The sequence below is a fragment of the Pinus tabuliformis genome, chromosome J, assembly GCF_031772625.1.
Source record: "Pinus tabuliformis cultivar Carrire ecotype Pingquan chromosome J, CPIR1, whole genome shotgun sequence".
Taxonomy (NCBI): domain Eukaryota; kingdom Viridiplantae; phylum Streptophyta; class Pinopsida; order Pinales; family Pinaceae; genus Pinus; species Pinus tabuliformis.
The window spans coordinates 786,853,597-786,876,922 of record NC_142295.1 but is presented as its reverse complement, the minus strand read 5'-3'; the positions used below and the strand labels follow the sequence as shown (position 1 = coordinate 786,876,922).

The following is a 23,326-nucleotide window of genomic DNA, read 5'->3' as shown; positions in this document are numbered from 1 at the left end:
CATATGCTGCCCACACAACTTGCAAGACAAGTTCATTTTATCAAACCCTCCATCAGGTTCACCAAATTCCCACAGAGGGTCCAATTTCCTTGGCAGGTTTGTAACTTGGTCGAACTCTTGAGTCTTAATGTAAGATGAAGTTTGAAGTTGAACCTATGGCACAATAAGAATTGCAAGTTAAAAATAAAAAATAAAAAATTACATACATGACACAACACATTGAATTTTGAAAAACAAACAAACCCTCAATTCAATCCAACAATAATAGAAAAAATGCACATTCAAACCCAATAAAAAATGATGCAAAAAAATAGAGCACAAGAAAAAATTAAACTAATAAATCTAACAGTCAAGTTTTTGCATTTTTTACCAAAATGAACCCTCTCCATTCTATGCAACAAAAATGAAAAAAAACACCATCAAATCCACTAAAAAATCATTGATAATCAATGGGTTATAGAAACCCAAGCAAAAACAAGGAAAAAACCAAAACGAAATGGCCAAATTTGGTGCCCATACTTGGAAACCACGATTTGTCGAAGAAATTTGGTCCAAACACGAAGTTCTTTTGCTTGGGGTGCTAAAAACTCCAGTTTTTCTCCTCTTCTGCCCTAGTAGCTGCCTTTCTCTCCTCCTCAGCTCTCAAACAAGTCCGCTGTCTGCTAAAAATGAAAAATAAAACTCATAAATTTGCTTCTAAAACGCGTTGTCCCGGTGCCCCGCGATTTTTTCCGGTCGAGTCGCGAATTTTTAAGTGATTTTTTGGAAAAAAACTTTAGAGAAATTGCGTGATAATATCGCTTGAGCTAAAAAACTGCGATTTTTTCAAAAAACCGTGATAAGATCGCGATTTTTGCAACACTGGCTCTGATACCATGTTAAATTTATATTCTAGCAACATAAGTAAATTAACTCATGATTTCCTTATTGAAAATTTAATTTAGATTGAATTCTTTAGCCCATAGAATAAATTTCACTTGATGCAAATTTAACTTGAAATGAAAAATCAATGGAAGCTACAGAAACCAATCTCCAAAATACGCACAGAAATTTCTTCCCTTCAAATATCAACTTTTCATTAAAATTATTCCAAGCTTACAACAGTTCCCAAACTGGGAAAATAACCAATGTTACACCAAGACTCTGGGACGGGGAGACGCGGGTGCGGGGAGACGCACAAGGGGGACGTGTGGGAGTACCCTCAAATTTTAGGGAAATTTCGGGGGGACGTCGGGGTATATATATATTTTTCCTCTTTAATATATATATATATATATATATATATATATATATATATATATTCAAATTCATACTCAATAATGAAAGCATAAATACAATGATACATACATAATTGAATTAAATAATGAAATACATTGAAATACTCATCATTCTTACTAATACATACATGATTCATCCATAGACCACGAGATTCAATAATGAAATACTCCAATCCATATTCATTATTCATTATTCACCATTCTAGAATCTACATTGGTTTAAAAGTTAAATTCATCATTCATAATTCTGGATTCTAAATTGATTTAAAATTAGAATTCATCATTCATCATTCTAGAATCTAATTAGTACTATAAGCAAAATAGACTATAATAGACACTGAAATCTGAATACTGGAATAGTAAGTTGATATAACTAAAACTCAAAAACAGTGGAGTGATGGGTCTAATAGTCACTCTAAAGTACAAAGAGGGCTTGGTGCTTTCCATTAAATACAAATTTCATACCCTTGTACATGACAAAATGCAATTGAAACATTGCAATCCATCGAATCCTGAATTCCTGAAAAACTGTTAAGTCTGCTGGATTTTGAGTGAGATCTAAAATTCTACTTTCTACATATGAAATCCAATGAGGTCAGAACCACTCTCAAACATCCTGAGTCATTTCATGGTAATGTTAAAAATTTAAGTAAAAGGATGAAAATGAAATATAAAGGAGAATGTCACTTTTACCTTAAGAATTTAACATTACCATGAATTGCATAGCATTAGTAGGGAAATATAGTCAAATACTAGATTTTCCCTGTCATAAATCATTGTTTACAAGCAAATTTAATGCCTGGGCGTCCCCCTTTTGGGGAGTCGCGTCCCCCACACTGGGGAAACGTCCCCCCCTGCGTCTCCCTAAAAGGGGGACGTGGGGAAACGTTTCCCCAGACGTCCCCCCATCCCAGGTGCGAGGGGTGCGCGCACCCGACCCTGGGGGACGCGTCCCCGTGGAACACTGAAAATAACCCATTGCGAAATCAAGAAAAAATTACAACAAAACCTAGATTTTTTTGGTGCATTGTAAGTCCTATACGACCTTGCCAAAACTTGTAAAAACCTTCCCGCTTTCTGTTGTTGAAATCTTTTCTAGAAATTTGTATGGCCGCTCTTCTCTTTCGTTTGGTTGTATGTCATCTTCAAACTGTCCCTACACCTATTGTGTATATACTATAGCCCCTTCAATTTCTGAGAGCTAGGTTAATCTCCTTTTGCTACTTAGACTGTTCCCTTTTTTCTCCTCTGGACTTGCACATTGAGTGAAAATCATTTATGACTCTGTCACTTGTGTTTTTCTAACACTTTTCTGTGTTTCACATCTTTTCCTTTCACTTCATCTTTCTTCTATAACATTGAGTTGGTGATTGAGTCTCCATAACCCTAGTTTTTCAATGAGATTGATGGTTGAGATTAAAACTCAATTGACGGTGGAGATTACATCTAAATTGCTAATGTAAATACTTTGCATTTTATTTTTTATTTTTAACTGGAAAGAATTTTTGTATTATATAATTTTGCACCTGGTTCGCAATAAATATATCAGGCATTACAGAGCTAATTTATCAAAAATTTCCAATTGTTTTCTGCGTTCTAATAGGAATACATGATTTTCCGGAGGAGAATATATCTAGCAACAAAAGGTGTTCTGTAGGTAAATACCTTATAAAACTGCCCTAACAAAACACACAATTTACATCACATCACGCAACTAGGGAATTTTTTAATAGACTTCATCCACGATTAGGGAATTATAGCAGGCCTGATTTGGCCATTAATATTTAATTCACCTATCTTCAATTTACATGCCTCTAGCATACTTGTCTGCTTCTTTGTTGACGTCTCTCAAGACTTGGAAATATGCTTTGGATGGGATATCTTCTACAATTTTCCTGATTCTTTTCATGATGTTTTCCATATATTTCTACTTTGGGAGGGAGCCTTTGACTAGATGATGCAGGATTAGGAGAGAATCTCCCATAACAAAAGTCCTTGGTAGAAACCATATATCTCTGCTTGATTATTTGCCATGTGACCAAGACCCCATGAGTACTTGAACACTTTGAACTCCTCAGGGCCATAGAGTACCCCTCCTCTTCCCGCCAGTCCTAATACTTTGTGTTTTATTAGACATTAATCAACTCACTAATAAAAGACTCTCCACTTAAATAATCAGCTTTAATTAAAATGAATTACAAAATTGAAGGGACCTTTTTGGACAACTTCCACATGTCCCACACTAGACATGTGCAGAAGTTCCTGTCTGATGCTACAATCATCAACAATATGATTTTTTTTTAAACCTTCAAACCTTGAATTCGAAGTCAGGCGGATTTATACCAATCCTAATTTCAAGTAAAATTTTAGCATATGTTCTTGGATCTAATGTGGTGTAGGTTTTAGAGGATAAATGCATAACAAAGATTTCGAAGACACTCTAATTGAAGTTTTGGAGATAATGTTTATTGGGGGTTACAAGATATGTTATGAACTAAGTCAATAGTAAATTAGATTAAAATGTTTTCCTTATTTCATAGAGTGTTCAATTCTCTGAAATGCTTTTGGAACGTGTTTTAGTAAATTGAAACATTTCTATTAGCTTTGAGGCTAGGTAGGCCAACTCTTATTGTTATGGTTAAGGGGGACTTTCTTAAGATTGCTTGTTTAAATCTACCTTGCACTTCGGTAATTACAGAGGAGTTTACTGTTTTGTTTTGGATTTTCTTTGTTGTTAAAGTTGCAATCTCATTTAACTTTACATGATGATGAGCAACTGAATAGGCGTGGTACAAAAGCTGGTAAAAATGTTAGATGCATTATCAAGTCTCATGTCAGATGCGTTAGAGCTTCTAAGATGCTTTTCTTTTAGTTTCACTTGGTACCTCTAATTTGCTAAGTAATCAACATTTGCATGTTGCCTTTCCTATATTTGTATAAATGGTAGCATTATAAAATTTTATTGGGGTTTTTGACCTTGCATAGTTTCAAACTTTCAGCTCACAATATATCTAATGCAACTTAATTATTATAGGAAGATGCTTGGGCGTTATTGTATAGGGGAGGTTGAAGAGGATACAGATGATAGTTTAAGATGTTCTAGTATTCAATACCGTGAAGCAGGGAATGAACTATTTTACATGACGCTCAAGGAACGTGTGGAGGCATATTTTGAAAAGCATAAGGTTTGCTTTTCTTCTAAAAGAATAAGTGCTTGTTATTTCATATTTTGACTTGTTTTTTCAAAATTAGATTTGTCCGAAAATAATGGGATGTAAAATATAAAATTATTTTTGTTAGGGCCTAGTTTTGTCCCTTTGTAATGACTTGTGATTTTATTGCTAAAACTGGCAGGTGATTGCTCGTTTCCACCCGCACATGCTTCCTAAATCCCTCCTCATAATAGTTGGATACGTGCTCTTTTACCATCTAACCTTCTTTAGGCCTCAATGCTTTGCTCTTTCCTTTCTGTTTGCATTGGCGATGGGCTATTTTGCAGCACAAATCTGCATATCAATCACGCATGATGCTAACCATGGTACACCCATAGACTTGTATTATTTGTGTTGTAAACGTGACACACTTAAGCTCTTGTCCTTTCTAACACTTTCTCTATTTGTTGGGGCACTTAGGGGCATATTCAAATGTGAATTGGCTTGGTTACTTGATGGGCAGTGTTTTGGATTTGGTGGGTGCAAGCAGGTTTGTCATATGTAGATGTTTTGTGTTTTAATGTACTAAATTATGATATAATTGGCCCAAAATTTTTGTAATCAGACATGTTCTAATTGCATTTTTTTCCTCCAGTTTCATGTGGAGGCAGCAACATGTTGTTGGACATCATTCATTTACGAATGTGGAGAATTATGACCCTGACATTAGTATGTGCATCACATGCATTTTGTACTCAACTAAATATCTGGTCCACAAGATGAGAAAGTTGTGTAATGTGGAAGGCTTTCTTAATATTTATTAGTTTATGCATTCTTAGTGAGCTTTGATTTTTTTGTAGGAGTGAAAGATCCAGATGTACGCAGAGTGACATACAAGCAACCAATTAAATATTATCACTCATTTCAGGTATGTAGTATAAATAAATTCTTGGGCTTTATTGTGAGTTGTGACATTAGTATTTCTCTAATGTAATTTTATAACATTTTAGGTCCATTGTTCTAGACACACACTGTTGAGTATTGTAGTCCCTCATCTCATTGACCTATCACCCGGTCATTTGTGGACATCAATAATATGATCTCATCTAACTTATCACATATTTTTGAATGATTTTTTGGCATACAATCAATGAAAATTTTCCTTTTCAACTAGAAACTTTGTGCATCTTATGGATTCATGGCTTTTTTTAATAACTTATAGGCTACCAATTTCTTGAGATATTATATATGAAATTCTTCAAAATTAATAAAGTTCAAGAGTTTAAAAGTTAAAACTTAATACTAATATTATATCTGTGAGTGACTAAGAATGGTCAAAGTGTTGCGTTTGAGCATGCTATATACAGAGGCAATGTGTTGTGTAAATTCTACCCTGTCTCTATAGAGTTTAATGTCCCAAACTTTTATATACATATTACATAGAAAGAGAAAATTAGTATTGGTGCAATGCAATTTATTGTAGGCTCTGTTTCTTGTACTTGGAAGCTATATATAATATTGATAGTTAACTTGAAGTCATAAAGCATAGTTGTTTTCAGACATAATGAGGAATTTTAAAGTTTTACTTCTTTATAGGCTTCCTGCTACCTAGCCCCTTTAAAATTCCATGACAAGGTTTCATATTGTAAGGGGTTTAAAGTTTTTCCCTGATGCAAAGGTCTGAGTAATGGTGTCTTGTGTTCCTAGATTTTTATTTCGTGATGCTATTTCAATTGCCTCTTTGTGCTTTTCTACTGGGCCATTTTTTTGGACCATTTATCCTCTGTAGGATACAAGGAGGTGCCTTTCCTCATCTGAATGAGGGATATTGGAATGGATTTAGGTGGGTGTTTTGATTTTCCCATCATTTACTAAAAGAACTTGGGTTTTCCTAGGAGAGGCTGAATGAGGAGGTCTGAGTAATGGTGTCTTGTGTTCCTAGATATTTATTTCGTGATGCTATTTCAATTGCCTCTTTGTGCTTTTCTACTGGGCCATTTTCTCGGACCATTTATCCTCTGTAGGATACAAGGAGGTGCCTTTCCTCACCTGAATGGGGGATATTGGAATGGATTTAGGTGGGTGTTTTCCCATCATTTACTACAAGAACTTGGGTTTTCCTAGGAGAGGCTGAATGAGGATCTTGAACCTTTACTCCTATATCTGTAGTATTTTGTTTTTTTTCGAGGGGGATTTATCCTTCTAAGGTTGATTTCTCCTAGTACAACATCAACACCACCCATTGGAATTGAAAGCATTGGGCTATTCAATACATATTCTCCCATGGAATCTTGATATTATGGCACATTCCAGAGCAATTTATTGTTCCTGCACTTGCAACCATCACTTGACACTCTGGTGCTGGATATATGAACCAATTCAATTCCTTGGCTATCTTACAATGAATAAAATTATGGGTACTGCGCGAATCGATCAACACTATTACCTTTTTTGTCTTGATATGTCCTTCTATCTTGATAGTTTGAGGAGTGGTAATTCCGACCAATGCATTACAAGATATGGTTGGATTCATTTCTTTTTGCTCTAGGGTTTGTTCCTAGTGTATATCCTTTTCTTTTAACGTTTCTTGTTCCCTTTCTTCTCCTCTTCACAATCTATGTAAAATAATTTCTTCTCAGCACACTTATGACTTTTACTGTATTTGCTATCACAACTGTAAGAAAACCCTTTTGCTCTTTTTTCTTCCAATTGTTGTGGTGTCAACCTTGTAGGTTGTGGAAGGCTAGGGCAGCAACACTTCCATCTTTATAGTTGTGAGTGGTAGGCTTCCTTGTTGCCATAATTTTGCTTTCCATTTTTCTTGCCAACTTGAATGTCTTCTCCAATGAATCAGGTTCCCAAAGGTGAACCTCATGTTGGATGTTATCCTTTAAAGTCCCTATGAACACATCAATCCTATGCTCATCTGGAATATATTTTACCGTTATATTCAATTTTTGGAAGTCCTCAGTGTGCTCCATCATTGAACCCTTTTGTTTGAGATCTATGAATTGGCTAAAAAACTTGTTGCTTTTTGTATCCTCATAATGTGCTATCATTTCTTCCGTAAAAATTGCCCAAGTGACAATTTGTTTACGAGAGAAAAGCCATCGATACCATACAAACTGATTTTGTTCCAAATATAAAGTTGCAATGTGTACCTTTTGTGTGTTCTGCACATTATGGAGATCGAAATATTGCTCCATCTGTAGTATCCATGTTATGGGATCTTTGCCATCAAACCTCCTCATATCGATCTTTGGAACATGGTGGGTCTTCAATCCACCGTTAGAGTTTATGAAATCATGATTAACATTTCTTTTGTTCTCCTCATGAGTTTCCTTTACTACCCTTTCGCCATTAGTAAGCATTTCTTGTAGCAAATTTTGTCAAATCCGTTTTCAAATCTTCCTTGTTCCCTTTAAGTTTTTCTTCTATACCATACATCTTAGTTTTCACGCCTATCTTCAAATCTTCCATGTTGCCTTTAATTTTTTCTTCTATACGATCCATCTTAGCTTCCATGCCTTTCTTTAAACCATCCATCTTAGCTTCCATTCCATCCATTTTAACTTCCACGCCTTTTTTTAAACTATCCATCTTAGCTTCTGTTACTTTTTGTGAGAGTGAATTTTGTTGCACTTGGTCTCGTAATTTTGATATATCATGTTGCATTTCTTCCTCTTCTTCATGCGTCATGCTAGAGCTTTGAGGTTGCTTACTAGGTGTTTCCATTTTCTTTCTTTGTGGCATCAATTAATGATAATAATGCTTCACTATGCCCTTTGAATTCCTTCAAACTATTTTTTCAAACGAAACTTTGCAAAATTTAAAAAAAAACTACACATTTTTTCACTTTGTAGGAGCTCAATATTGAATCTGTTGTATCTCTGTAATTTCGGATCTCCAAGTTCTGAAATTGCGTTTTGCGATAGCCCTATGAGTCCTCTTTCCAACCCCGTAACTCTGATCAAGATTGGAATCTCCAAGGAAGAGTTATGCCAAATCTCCCACGATGGCCTGATTATAGACTAGTTCAGTAGAGTGAACTTGTATGAAGTGGCACGTGTCACTATTTCAGCCTTAGGACCTGAAACCGATACATAGAAAACTAGAGGCCATCTTCTTTTTGTACCATTTTACGAATTTTCAATCTAATGCTCAGAGAGAAGTTATGACGATTTTCCCAGGTCACCTGTTTGAGATATAATTTGGGAGTGTGCAAAAACCCTAACTTCCTTGGATCTTATCTCCTAAAATATAGCGAGAAAATATCTGAAATTCGGACCCGAGTTTCATTGAGATTTCGGCTCAAATGGGTTTTAATTTCTATTCTGAAACGTCGTAGAAAAAAAGTTATAGCGAAAATGCCACGATGACCTGTTTGGAGCAGTGAAACCCTAGAATCCAAACCTTTGATACCAAATGTTATGAAACTAGCTCACAAAAAGATAGAAAATATAGATCAACGACTTAAAAATCAGCCTCTTCGAGGGGGCAACCTCCTTTACATTACACAAATGAACAATTCTTAGATGATACAAATGACAAAACCTCCTTTCTATATATAGAAGTCTAAGGGGTCACAATATAATCAAAGCCGACATAACAATAATAATATAAGAGCACAACAATAACAGTAGTGGGCTTCTATGGGACACAATAATAACAATATGGGGACAATAGGGGCACAACAATAACAATAAGGGCTACAATGACAATAGTAATATGGGAATCACTAGTATTATAGAGACCTAACACAAAGAGATTGAGGAAATCGATTTTCTGAGTTGAGAAGTTCTCACAATATAATCAAAGCCGACATAACAATAATAATATAAGAGCACAACAATAACAGTAGTGGGCTTCTATCGGACACAATAATAACAATATGGGGACAATAGGGGCACAACAATAACAATAAGGGCTACAATGACAATAGTAATAGGGGAATCACTAGTATTATAGAGACCTAACACAAAGAGATTGAGGAAATCGATTTTCTGAGTTGAGAAGTTCTCAGGAGGAAAATCAATTGGGGAGGTCTTGTAGCTGAGAGGCAGTGAGAATCCGGAAGGACTTTCCGGAGAACACTTCCGGAACATCCGGGAAAGCTGACGTAGAGGCAACATAGTAGTCGGGAGAGCTGACACAGAAAAGCTACCTTTCACGCTGATTCCAGAACTATTGGAACAACCGAAAGTGTCGGGAACTGCTGGAACAGTTGGGAGAGCTGACACAGAGGGCAGAGAAGGTGATGCGGGTTGACGCAGAAATAGTTGGGGTTAGCCAATCTTGTGGCGGATCAGCCGGAATTCTGTTGGGTGAAGTGAGATAAAACTCAATCAGATATTTTGCCAGTATTTTCACTGTAAAGGATTGCTAGATGAGCATTCTAGTTTTGTATTCAAATATTTCTCCTGCATAATAATAAATCCTCAGAATTGCAGCGCCAGTTTTCCCCCATTGGGTTTTTCTGGGGATTATTGTGTCCAAAAATAAGTGTGTCCTATGTATCTTGTTTTTTTCTCTGTTTTTGGTTTCATGAGATCAAATATTTAATTAGTGTAGGCTGCAAAAGTAATTTGTTTTAGTATTCAAAAGAATAACTTGATGAATGTAATTCAACAATCAAGTAGGTGAAGTAGATTCAAATTTGCTGTAGTAGACTGTAGGGGTTCCTATAGTGTAGGAATTTTCACAAGTAGGAGCATCAAGACATTGGTTGGGGTTCTTGAAGAGTGGTTGTCAGCAAAGGCAACAAGAAGCAGCCATAGTTGCCGACCCGCAGATGAAGGAAATAAGAGGAGCATGATTGTTGAACGAAACACACTAGTAGCAATACTGTAGAGATGAAGATGGGAGGCGGAGGTCGTGACGAGATAGAGAGAACAAACCCCTAGAGGAGGGAGTTCACCTAGATACGTCCCATCTGATTGAGCATGAGGCTAATGGCACGCAGGAGGAGCATGAGGATACACCTAGTGTGACGCAGGAGTCACCCCTGCTTGAGTTTCCTTTGGTAGCCACAATAGATAGATTGGAGGAAGCAATGGAGCACATACCCATTGATGAGGCATCTCGGTCTATGACAAAGCTTCAAAATGATATCTACCTACAATTGACTAATGAGCATGTCTTGCATGTTGTGTTGTCTATGGAGGAGCAGTTGGAGGCTCATGTCAAGCCCATGATGGAGGAGGATGTGAAGCCATCGTTTGGGCTAGCCATTGATGAGGGGCAGCATAAAGACCAGATGTTGGGATTCTAACACAGTTTGCTTTAGAGGCGCACTGACAGGATCTACAACGTATCAGCCCACTGCTACGCATTGGATTGAGAGAGGTGGAGTTGTCTAGACATACCAGAGGGGATGACCACATTAGCAACACTATTGGGTCACCTTTTCCCATTGGAGAGAGGGAGACAAAGCTATCTAGTCAGATCTCTTGTGTTGATCTACATGGCGGAATGAGACGATCAGAGTTGCACAAGGCAACATCCGCATGTTGGGGTTGTTCCATGTGCGGGAGTTCATGCATTTGATCCTTGTCTTGGGGTTGGATGGCAAGAAATTCAGAGTTGGTACCTTGTGGAGTGGGCTATGGAGATGGTGGTTGACCCGGGTGTAGCTCAACAAGAGCTTCCAAGCACTGGAGATACTAGAAACCCATACTGACATTGGGATCCAGGTGGGACTACCTATCATTTCCCATGTATACCAGTTGACTACAACTTGGATTGTACAGTTGATCTAGCAGTTGAGTGTGCACATTCGCTAGGGGAGTCTCGGTTAGCATCATTGGCTAACCAGTTTATTTACAGACTCGTCCGGTTGTCTTGGTATGACGTTAGTACACGGGATCACTGGGTGATCAACATACTCTGGCAAGAGTTTGTTGGAGGAGGTGGCATTGGCAGGCCACCAGTTGGTCCCTTGTATGGAGCTGGGGACTCTTCACTTTTGTGCGGGTTACAAAGGACACAAAGGAGTAGAGTAGTGGTGGCACCACTGCTGACACATAGGGAGATTCACTTCTCGGACCCCTCGTGGGGGATTTGGAGAGAAGATCCATTCATCAGCGGGTATAATGTGCGATGGTGGAGGTGATGATACCGATCCGGTGTGGCCTGACACGTAGAGACATAGCTCTAGTGTTAATTTTTGGTATGTTCTATGCTAGAGCAATTTATTTTATTTTTCACAGTTAGCAATCACATCAGCATTATGTTAAACTGCAGATAGAACATAAATATAAAACGCAGAAGACAAGCCAAGGCAAGAGGACACAAGATATGGCGCGAGCCAGGGACAAACCCCACAATGTGTGGGGAAACCCTTTGATCAAATCTTCTTTTATGTTCTTCAATAGTTCAGCAGAGAGAGAGAGAAAGAGTACAATGATTTTAAGTCAATACTTGACTTGCCAAATAGGAGATCAGACATCAGAGATCTTCACCGTGAAGATGACACAATGAGGTTGCAGATCTGATACCAAGGACTGAAGATATGCAGCAGATGAACAGCTCTGTCAATTATCCAGATTACTGAAGCTTTCCTTCCATGAGACTCTCCTTCCTTTGCTGCTTCACTGATCATGTCAAGGCTGCTAATCTGGTACCTTTCATATGCAACAAGGACTGGTGCATTTCATGGCAGACCTGGACATTGGTTAGGGCACAAACTCTGAGAGCCACAACACCTTAAACATACTCCACAGTTCACCTGTTTACTGCGGCTAGCCTTCATACAATCCTCCAATGATTTGCTGCATTATAGGACTGCTTACCTTATGAACACAGCTCCTAAAAAGGTCTCCAACTGCTGGCTATGGCCTGCGGCCTAGCCCAGCAGTGGACAGTTGGACTGCAACTACGTTCCTTCAAAACATCATCAATCAAATGCTTAAAGCATCTCTTAAAAGTGCTGTAGACTTCTTGTTGCACTGCTGCAATTCTGGGACTGGTTAGGGCACCAATCACAGTCCCTAACAGCCCATCAAACTGGCCCAGAATTGCTTTCCCTTGCTGCGGATGTCCTCCAATAAGATGCTGCCCTACATGCTGCTCCTTTAGAGCAGATTCAAGCCCAACGTAAGGACTGTCCACGCTACAGCAAGTCCTCCTAACCTTGGCCTCCAAGATCAGGGCCTCGGCCTTACAATCAGCAACTCGGACCCTTGAAACAGTCCTCAAATGACCTTGCTGATTAGGCCTCTCCTTGCTGCAGCAACAACTTCCTCTTGCTGTAGCTAACCCTTCATTTTACTGCGGTTTCAGGTCTCTATATCACTGCAGATTTAGGTTGTCTTAACAGTGAATATATATTGCATTTCCTGAGTGTGAAAGTTGTTCGTTGATGACTAAATATATATACATACGCAATTGCCTACGTGACTGTATCATTGCATATACAAATGTTGCTGCGTTGTATTGTCTGCCCTGCGTATATATATCCTTATGACTGCGGCTCTTCCACAATGGCAATGTGAATAGAACGTTTCCTTTGGCTGCATATGTGACCTCTTTTATAGCGGCCAGATTTCTGCGGCTAGGATTTACTGCGGCCAGATCTCTGCGGCTAGGGTTTACTGCGGCCAGATCTCTGCGGCTAGGGCAATGTACAGGCTGCTAGGGCATTTCTTGAAGACCAACGTATCACACATGGTGTCTCTCTCCTTCACCAAAAACCCAGACGTGGAGAGGAGGAGACTACACATGAAGAGGTGTCTAAAATGACATAAAATCCTCATCTATTTATACCAAAACGAAGATGACGAATAGACACGTCGGTTGGGCTTCTAGAGCCTACATAAGAGCTGGTCGGCTTGACTATAATTACATAAACAAAATAAATTCATATCTCCATAAATACTTATCGGAATCGGATGATCTTTGGATCAATCCTACACCTCTCGACGAGAGGGATCCAATAAAAATATCAGCTGTCATAAATAAGCTGACCCACATGGAGTTTGGCCCTAGTTGCCAATTTAACATCTAGGCCATCACATCTAGGGATGTGTGGGAGCATCTAGCGTTGAGCAATGGACTACCAGTGGACATGAGGTGCATGGTGGTGTATTGTAGTGTGCTGGATTGCATTGTGGAGTAGGAGTGTCTTACATCACATTGAGTACATGTGGGGAGTGACTGGTGCCTTGACAGAGATAGGGCATGGGACAGTACAGGGTGGTATAGTAGTAGTCGGGGATATCCTGTGGTGTACAGAGACAAGTCTTCGCCTGGTTTATCAGCAGATCTGAGAGAAAGAGAGGGGCACCCATATGGTTATTCTTCAGTACTCCAACAAATTCTTGATCTAACCCTTGGGCACCTCCCCACCCATGACTCTCCAGTTGAGACGTTTGGTGGAGGCACGCGCTAATGGATGCAGGCTTAAGGCGACTTGGTTTATTGCCGAGGTAGCATAGGTTCCACTCCTGGGCTCACACAAAGGGAGTAGATTGCGAGGGAATTGCATGATGTACTTCGGGTGAGAGAGTCTGAGGTAGCACAAGACCATGAAGGATGGATGGTAGACTTTGTCTATAGGAGGACACCCATACTTTGAGCAGTATCCAGATGTATCGTCAGGATTTGGGATAGCGGACTACACTACATGGTTTGGCAGGAGCAGGGCGGGTTGGCTTTGTGTAGGACAGACTCCTGATACTTGGGGTCCACCAGTGGGATACATACATGGATTAGAGATGAGGGCCATATGGGTTCTAGTAGGTAGCAGCGCTACACAACGACATTCTGCGAGGAGTGGGAGTTATGAGATCCCAGTATGGTTGGGGGATCCAGGGATCCGGTTGATGGGTGGATCACTTCCATTTGTGATGAGCAGGGTCATGGCAGAAGGTGATCCAGTTTTCCTTGGGCTTGACACATGGGGGATCATTGAGACCTCCACTGCATGGCAAGGCAGACTTATCTTGTTGCTGCTCAAGGTCGAGATTGGCAGTGGAGGCGTAGATATCGACATTATGGAGATGCCGAGACACGACGAGCTTGTCTCTCACATATTTTTCGCCACTAGGCCTCAGGGGAGGAGGATATAGTCCACACATAGTGGGTAGTATGAGCATGTTGCACCGCTGGTTATGACTAGATAGTAGCAACGTCAGCATGGAAATTTTCTTTTGCAATCAACACGAGATCTCAACCTCTCAACGCTTGGCAGTTCAACCACATTCATGGATGTGCTAGTTTCTATAGGGGAAGATCGTATAGGTCTTCCATTAGGTTTCAGTTGCATGGAGAGTAGTTTGCCCCTTCGTCTAAACTGACTAAAGTAGTTCTTCATGGACAAGAGAAAGACTATAGTGTCCAACGGTTCGGTTAGTTAGCTTGCCTCATTGTGTTGTGGGGCCAAGGAAGTTTGCTAACAACGGTTTTTTGTACGGGCTAAGCCCCCGCTCATCCAAGCAACAGGCATAGTAGATTGGGTGGGGAGCCATCAAAGGTCATGAAAGAAGACAAAGGCAAAGCATTGTAAGGGCAATAAGGAGATTCGTTGATGACTTGGGGCACTCCTCTATTATGGTAGGATGATTGGCACGTATGGGTTTTGGCGGTCATTATCACTACTCAATGGTAGGCAACAGGAATTGGGAACGATGGGCCTCCAATCTGGTTGTAGGATCTAGTGATCCATTTAGTTAGAGGACTACCTTGTTTTGGGAGGATCATGGGGATGGTAGAGATAAGATTGCATCCTCCTCCGGATGACAGGTCAGAGACCATCAGGATGATCACTACGGGGCAAGGAAGGCCATTCTCGCTATTATTTTGACAGGAGTCTGGGCGTGCATTGATAGATGGTAACCTTGGCGGGGTGCCCTGGCAGGATAGACTTGCACGCAATGGAGTTTTCCCTTATTGGGTGTGTAGCGGAGGTTTACCAGAGTGGATGATTTTGCAGGAGCACGAGTGGGTTGCAATTATGACCAGGCCGGGGCAACATCCACTTGATGGACTCACTTTGAGATTAGTTTGGGACCCGGGAGCTACAGGGCTGAACAATTGGGTTACGGATTGGGGAGAGTGGGTGTGCTAGTTTCTATAGGGGAAGATCGTATAGGTCTTCCATTGTGTTTCAGTTGCACGAAGAGTAGTTTGCCCCCTAGAGATTCGTTGATGACTTGGGGCATTGCTCTAGTATGGTAGGATGATTGGCATGTATGCATCTTGGTGGTCATTGGCACTACTCGATGGCCGACACCAGGAATTGGGAGCGATGGGCCTCCAATCTAGTTGTGGGATCTAGGGATCATTTGGTTAGAGGACTACCTTGTTTTGGGAAGATCATGGGGATGACAGAGACATGATTGCATCCTCCTCTGGATGATAGTTCAGAGACCACCAAGATGATCACTGCCAGGCGAGGAAGGCCATTCTCGCTATTATTTCGACAAGAGTCTGGGTGTGCATCGGTAGATGGTAACCTTGGCGGGGTGGCCTGGTAGGATACACTTGCGTGCAGTGGAGTTTTCCCTTATTGGGTGTGTAGCAGAGGTTTACCAGAGTGGATGACTTTGCAGGAGCACGAGTGGGTCGCAATTATAACCAAGTCGGGGCAACATCCACTTGATGGACTCACTTTGAGATTAGTTTGGGACCTGAGAGCTACAGGGCTGAGCAATTGGATTATGGATTGGGGAGAGTGGGTTCCCAGAGGGGGAGGTCACCTAGATCTGCCATTGGGGCTCCTTTATGACAGGTCAGTACAGAGATTGAGAGTGGCTCAGTGGCATAATTGGGACCCCGATATTGCTCGCAATGGGTAATTGGGTCAGCATGGAGAGAGCTCTTATTCGGTAGTTGCTTGAGGACAAACAATGTTTTGGCAGGGAGGACTGTGATATTCCCGCTTAGCAATATTGCCAAGGGAAATATCAATCTTGCCCAATTTTGTCTTATTTCATGTTTGCACTTAGGAGATGTGGGTTTAGAGGTCCCACATGAATTTTGGGATTAAGTGGGGGCCCAAACATTAGGAAGGAAGGGAAATATTGTGGCTCTAGTGGATCGTGGGGGCCACCCCATGGAGAATTACGGTCCACATGTGGAGTATGCTCTCATTGGAGCGCAGTTGGTGTGGGAAAGTCAGGTTGGGCCCACATGGGGATCTTGGAGGCTCTTTGATAAATAGGGCAAGAGGCATTTACTTTGGTCATTCATTCATCTATTCAGAAATCTTGTCTTTGACATAGCACACTTGAGCTGAAGCCAAGTCTGCAAGTGTTGTTTAGCGCATAAGTGTCTCCGAGTGGAGATCTCAACCCTTGCTTTCGTGGACTACGAGTGCCAACCCAAGGAGGGAGTTCCATTCTTTTCCGATTACTCCAGTAGTGGGAGTACGAGTTTGTGTGGAGAAGACACTAGCAACAACGCAAGGACTGCATAGTGCTTGGAGGTGACACACTTGGGAGTTGAGGAGTGAAGGGATTTTGGCCTAAAACTTGAGGTGGAGATTGGGGAAGTGTTTTGGGGCCTTTTCTAGCATTTTGGCAGAGCAATAGACGCGGTATTTGCTGCAGGTTAAATCTTCTGCCTGTGGAGGAGGGCCAAGAATTTGGGGTCAATTTTGGAGCGTCAAAACTAGGACAAACCCTTTCTGGGTTTTTTACAAGGACCACAAAAATAATTTGGCAGAATTTTTTGTGCAGATTTGAGCAGTCAAACAGGGGTCCCAAGTCAGCTAACAACTAGAGGAGCTAGGGGAAAATTAGGCCGAAATTCCGAGGTCAAAATTTGACCAATTCCTTTGTGGGTTTTTCTGGGTTACTGGTGGAGAGCCCAGGGTTAATTTCCCAGAATTTTCTTAGCACTGAAGGAGGCCCTAGCAACAATTCTTCATAGCCAACAGCATATTTTTGGGCAGTTTCAGCGCAGAGCCAGGAGAGAGCAGCAACACATTTGAGAGGGACTTCTTATTGTTCATTTGGGCTTAGCTAGCTTTCCTTGAGCAAGCCCAGGTGCACTCTTTCCAACACCTCATTGTACCCTCTTCTTATTATAATAAAATGGCTCAGCAGCACAGATTTTGGTGAAATTTCATGGACTGATTCATGTGTTTGATTTTCGTGGTTTTATGTCTATGTTTGCTTTGTTTATCATTGTATATTTCCATTAGGAATATTACACATTCAGTGAAGCAAAACAGATTAGTCTCCAAGAAGGTCGAGGAACTAATGTCCATTCATTCAAACCTTTGCCTTTTGTCACACAAGAGTGACAAATACAAATTTGGGCCCACCAAACTATGGGATGTGGAATAAAGGTTACTTGAATTGGATATGATGTTTAATGCCATGTCTGTTAAAATTGGCAACCAGGGCAAAACTTCATGTGGGTCATCTTATTCATGGCTGATAATATTTTTATTAGATTCCTCTTGTCGAGAGGTGTAGGATTCATATAAAGATCATTTGATTCCGATAAGTATTCATGTAGATATGAATTTATTTTGATTATGGAATTATTATCAAGCTGACCTACAACTTATGTAGGCTCAGAAGCCCAACATTTGCATCTATTTGTTGTGTATAAATATAGGACTTTTCTTCATTTGGATTCACTCTTCTCATCACATATCTCTCTCTCTCTACTGCGCAGAAGTGAGTCTCTTCTCTACTGCACAGAAATGGGTCTCTCTCTCACACATGTGAAGTCGGAAGCTGTTGAACCTGAAGCTGCAATTGCAGATCCAAAAATTGACCTGCTTGGCCTAGAAGATCTCTTCATCTGAACTGCGCTGTAGGTCCATCTGGATTTCCTCTGAAAGCCGCAACTTTTGGTGGTGGAATGAAGTCAATCCGACGAACGGTTTGCAAGATATCGACTGCCCTAGTTTGAAGCCGGAAACTGCTGACACTGAAGCTGCAACTGCAGAAGTAAAGATTGACCCGCGTGGCCTAGAAGATCTCCTCATCTAAATTGCGCTGTAGGTCCATCTGGATCTCCTTTGAAAGCCACAACTTTTGTTGGTGGAATGAAGTCAATCCGACGGTCGGTTTGTGAAATATCGTCTGCTCTAGTTTGATAATGAAGCCGCTAATGCTGATGCTGCTGATCTAGGGTTTGCTACTGCTGATATGAATCAGATTTATTGTACTATTTCTCTCTGCTGAATTATTGAAGATAAAAGAAGATTTGTTCAAAGGGTTTCTCCACACATTGTGGGGTTTTTCTTGGCTTGTTTTCTGTCAATTGTTTAATGTTCTATCTGCACTTTACTTTATGTACATGTGATTGCTAATCTGTGGAATATAATAAGAAAAAGAAGTAAACTGTTATAAACATAGAACATACCATAATTTAACAATGTCTCGTATGACTTTTTTTGATGAGGAGACACCAATAATGACATGTTCAAGTGGACATGGCAGCGATGCCATGTCTCATATGACTTTTTTTTGATGAGGAGACACCAATAATTACATCTTCAAGTGGACATGGCAGCGATGCTCCTACTTCTAGAGAGGATTCAAATGTTGATGTGGATCTTAATTACATGGATGAAAACATATTCGATGATATGTAAATGTAATTAATGATGATATTTCAAACTTTTGAATGATGAACATTGAATACCATAATATGTCATATGATAGTAGACTGCCAGTCATAGTTCATTTTGTAATTTGTACTATGTAGTGTGCATTATTAATTTTGTTGATGATTGAAATTTGAAACAATAATTTGATGATGTGTTGAATGTTAAAATAATTATTGATGATGATGACAATGTTTATGCTGAATTGATGATAATGATTTGTTTATGTTGAATTCATGATGATGATTATGTATCTTTAAATATAGAATCTAGATTCTAAATGATGAATGGTAATATGATAATAAATAATCTCCATTTTTTCTTTAAATAATGCATTTTATTTGACTCATTATTTAATTATATCATTTAATGATTCTCCTACCCCTGCTAAATTTTCTAGCAACATGCTTATCTAGCAATTCCATTGGAAGAACGAAGCCCTAGTTCTTCATTGACTTAAACGTTTCAATGCTTGTGGGTTGAAAGAAGCATCTTTCAAGGCATTTTAAATTCACTGTGGTAACTACACATTTGGTTGCTATGAATGGCTCCTTGGGATCTTGTAATATCCCTTATCAGGGATATTCCTCAAACACAAGCAAACTCCAGCCAGAGAAATAACAATAGTGCAACATACAACAACAGTAGTGCAACATACAATATTGTATACATGGAATATAAGCTGATACATGAGAAATGCAGAGAGAAATGCTAAGCCATTTTATTACACTGAGTAATGGAAAGAGTACAAGAGGTGATCAGACAGGTAGCACCTCGACTTGCACAAGGCAAGTGAAGAAATACACTCAGAATGGTAAGGAAATGGCTCCTCTATGAACTGCGTCTAACTGCCGGAGAACTGCCGTGCTGCTGCTACTACTGGAATCAAAATGAAGATTTGGGGTTGTTCCCCTCCTCAGAAAATGCTGAAACTCTGGAATCAGCCTCTGCTCAATAAACCCAGAAAATCCCAGAAAGCTTTTCCAAAATCTCTGACCCCCGAAAATCACCCCCTTGGGGATGTATGCAATCCCTCAAGGCCCTGTGCTGCTCCTCAAGAGAATCCTCCAAAACTCCATCTGAAACTTTTCCAAAATCCTCCAATATGCAAGGGCTGATCCCCTGCTCAATCTCCCAGCTCAAATCCTCCACAAAACCCAATCCGAAGCTCCTACCCAAAAGAACTGCGTCCTCCCCTCTCAAGACTGCGTAATCATCAAATACTCAGCTCCTCCTCAACTCCAAAAACTGCTCCTCCTGCAAAATATTGATCGAAGTCCCCCGGGGCTAAGGGTGAGATCTCTGAACGGAGACACTCGATGCACTAAACAGTGCTACGGACAGGCTAAACAGCCAGTGTGCTCTAAGTTGAAGTGACTAGCTCAAATGCAACTTAATCGAATGATCAAAATGAGGAGGCTCCTCTCTCCTTTATAGCGTTGGCCTCTCTCAAAACCTTAAGGTCACCTCCTCCAACATAGCCTCTCTCTTGCAATGTGTTCCTTCTCATCTGCGTAGTCCCTCCAAGTGTCTATGTGGGCCCCTTCTCTACGTGGTCCTTGGGCCCCCTTGGCTCCCTTTTTAAGTTACAACGTTGTGCTACTAGGGAGTGACTTTATTCATAAAGTGAGTTATGTCCCCCTTCCCTCACTTTTTTATTTATTAATAACTATAGAAGGCAAAATTGAGCAAAATCAAATATTCCAATTAGCCATGGCTAATTAGGAATATTACAGTCTCGCCCAACAAAATGTTTCTTGTCCTCAAGCAACTAAAGTGATGGATGCTGCAAAATTTTCTTACTCTCCCAAGTGGCATCCTCATCTGGTAAATTCTTCCACCTCACCAAGAATTCTTGGGCTGTCCTGCTCCGTAGCTGCCTCTCCCTGGTATCAATAATAGCCTCTAGCTGCAACACCAAATGCCCCTCATCATCCGTGGGTGGTAGCTCCTCCGTCACTATCACCTGCTGCCCCAATGCCTTCTTCAGGCATGATACATGAAAAACGTTATGAATCTTGCTGCCTTGAGGCAGCTCCAATTCATACGCAACCTGTCCAATCTTGCGTATCACCCTGTATGGCCCATAAAAGCGGGGCTTGAGCTTATTAGCTCCCTTCTGCTTCAGTGACGACTGTCAGTATGGCTGTAATCGTAGGTAGACCAAGTCCCCTACCTCAAATTGTCTCTCCACCCGACCCCTGTCAGCATACAGCTTCTGCTGGTTCTGTGCTGTAGCCATATTATCCTTGAGGGCTTAGATATCCTACTCTCTTGGATCCAAATCTTGGCTCTCGAAGCCTTGCTAGCACCAAACATCACGTCAGCAAAAGATAAAGGATGATATTCATACAAAGCATAGAATGGTGACATACCAATGGATATGTGATGTGTAGTGTTGTAGCAGTACTCCCCCAGATGCAGCCACTTCAGCCATCCTCGCTGCTGCCCACTAACATAGTTACGCAAGTAGCCCTCCAACCACTTGTTAACTATCTTCGTCTGCCCGTCCGTCTGTGGGTGATAATTGGTACTCGGTGTCAACTTTGTCCCCACCAACCGGAAAGGCTTCTGCCAAAACCCGCCCATGAAATGGCTATCCTTGTCACTGATGATGGTCTTAGGAAGACCATGTAGCCTGAAGTCCTCTCTGAAGAACAGCGCGGCCCCCTGTGTTGCTGTGGAGTGTGCGGATATGGCGAAAAAATGTGCGTACTTTGTCAGTCGATCAATGACGACAAAGATACAATCCTTGCCATGCACCATGGGCAACCCTGTGATGAAGTCCATCGAAATACTCTCCCATTTCCCCTCCGGAATGGGAAGAGACTGCAATAATCCTGCGGGATGGCTCATCTCCCCCTTGTTTCTCTGGAAAACATCGATCTCCCGGATATGCTGGAGTACGTCCTCCTTAAGGCCCTTCCATGAGAACCTCTCTCTAATGGCCCTGTAGGTTTTGGTAAACCCCTGATGGCTAGCCAATGGTGAATCATGTGATGCTTGAAGTATCTTCTTCTTGAGTTGAGATCCCTCAGTCAAGAAGATCCAGTCCCTATAGTAGATGATCTCATCGATCACCTTGTAGTATGTACCTGTCATCCGCCACCTGCCCATGCAGAATCTCACATGCAAATCTATCCTTGGAGTACTCTACTAAGAGTCGAGCCCTCAAGTGTGTGTCCAAGCTCATAAGAGACAACGTGGCTGGTCTACGTGAAAGGGCATCTAATACCACGTTATTCTTACCTTTGACATACTCAATGTCAAAGTTATACGCTTGGATCTTACTGATCCACTTCTGCTGCCTCGCCTGTCGCTATTTTTGCTCCAAATAGAACCTGAGGCTGTTGTGATCAGTCCTCACCCTGAAGTTGTTACCCACCAAATACTGCTGTAATTTGGCCAATGCATGCATAATGACTAGCATCTCCTTATCGTATATAGAATACGACCTCTCATGCGGAAGGAGCTTCCAACTCTCAAAGGCTATAGGGTGACCTCCCTCATTCAACACTGCGCTGATTCCCTCTCTCGACGCATCACACTCCAGAACAAATGGCTGCGAAAAATCCGGCAATACAAGCACTAGGCAGCTGCTCATAACCTCCTTGAGCCTGTCAAAGGCTCGCTGCGCTGTATCTGACCAACTGAATGCCCCCTTCCTTGTCAAATCTGTCAGGGGTGCAGCATGCTATGAGAAATTCTTGACGAACTTCCGGTAGTAAGTGAAAATACCAATGAATCCCCGGAGTTCTGTCACATTCCTTGGCTCCGACCAATCTCTAATGGCCCTGATCTTCTCCTCTTGGACTCTCACTCCGTCCACCCCTATGACGTGTCCCAAGTACAACATCTCCGTCAACCCAAACTCACACTTGGAGAGCTTGGCATAGAACTGCTGCTCCTCCAAGATGCGCAACACTGTCTCAATGTGCTGGAGATGCTCCTCCCAATTCATGCTATAAATGAGAATGTCATCAAAGAACACCAACAAAAACTTCCTTAAGTGACTGCGAAAGATGTGATTCATGCAGAACTGGAATGTAGCTGGGGTGTTGGTTAGCCCGAAGGGCATCACCAAAAACTCAAAGTGCCCATAGTGACACCTGAAGGCGGTCTTGGGAATGTCCTTCTCCCTCATGCGAATCTGATGGTACCCAGATCTCAAATCAATCTTTGAGAAGAACTGTGCTCCTCCCAACTCATCCATCAACACATCGATCCTGGGTATGGGGTACCTGTTCTTCAGGGTCTTCTTGTTCAGGGCCCTATAGTCAATGCACATCCTCAATGTGCCGTTCTTCTTCTTCACCAACACCATGGAAGAA

The 23,326-nt window shown here is 41.1% G+C and overlaps 1 protein-coding gene across 1 annotated transcript in view; it reads left to right on the top strand.

Moving 5' to 3' along the window:
• LOC149229078 (acyl-lipid (8-3)-desaturase-like) overlaps nt 1-23,326 on the top strand; it is a 246,043-nt gene that overhangs the window by 114,211 nt on the left and 108,506 nt on the right. The window contains exons 4-8 of the mRNA XM_089378451.1: nt 4,312-4,462; nt 4,632-4,815; nt 4,910-4,979; nt 5,085-5,158; nt 5,290-5,357. Of these exons, the coding sequence (XP_089234577.1) occupies nt 4,312-4,462; nt 4,632-4,815; nt 4,910-4,979; nt 5,085-5,158; nt 5,290-5,357 (547 nt within the window). The remainder of the gene's footprint in view (nt 1-4,311; nt 4,463-4,631; nt 4,816-4,909; nt 4,980-5,084; nt 5,159-5,289; nt 5,358-23,326) is intronic.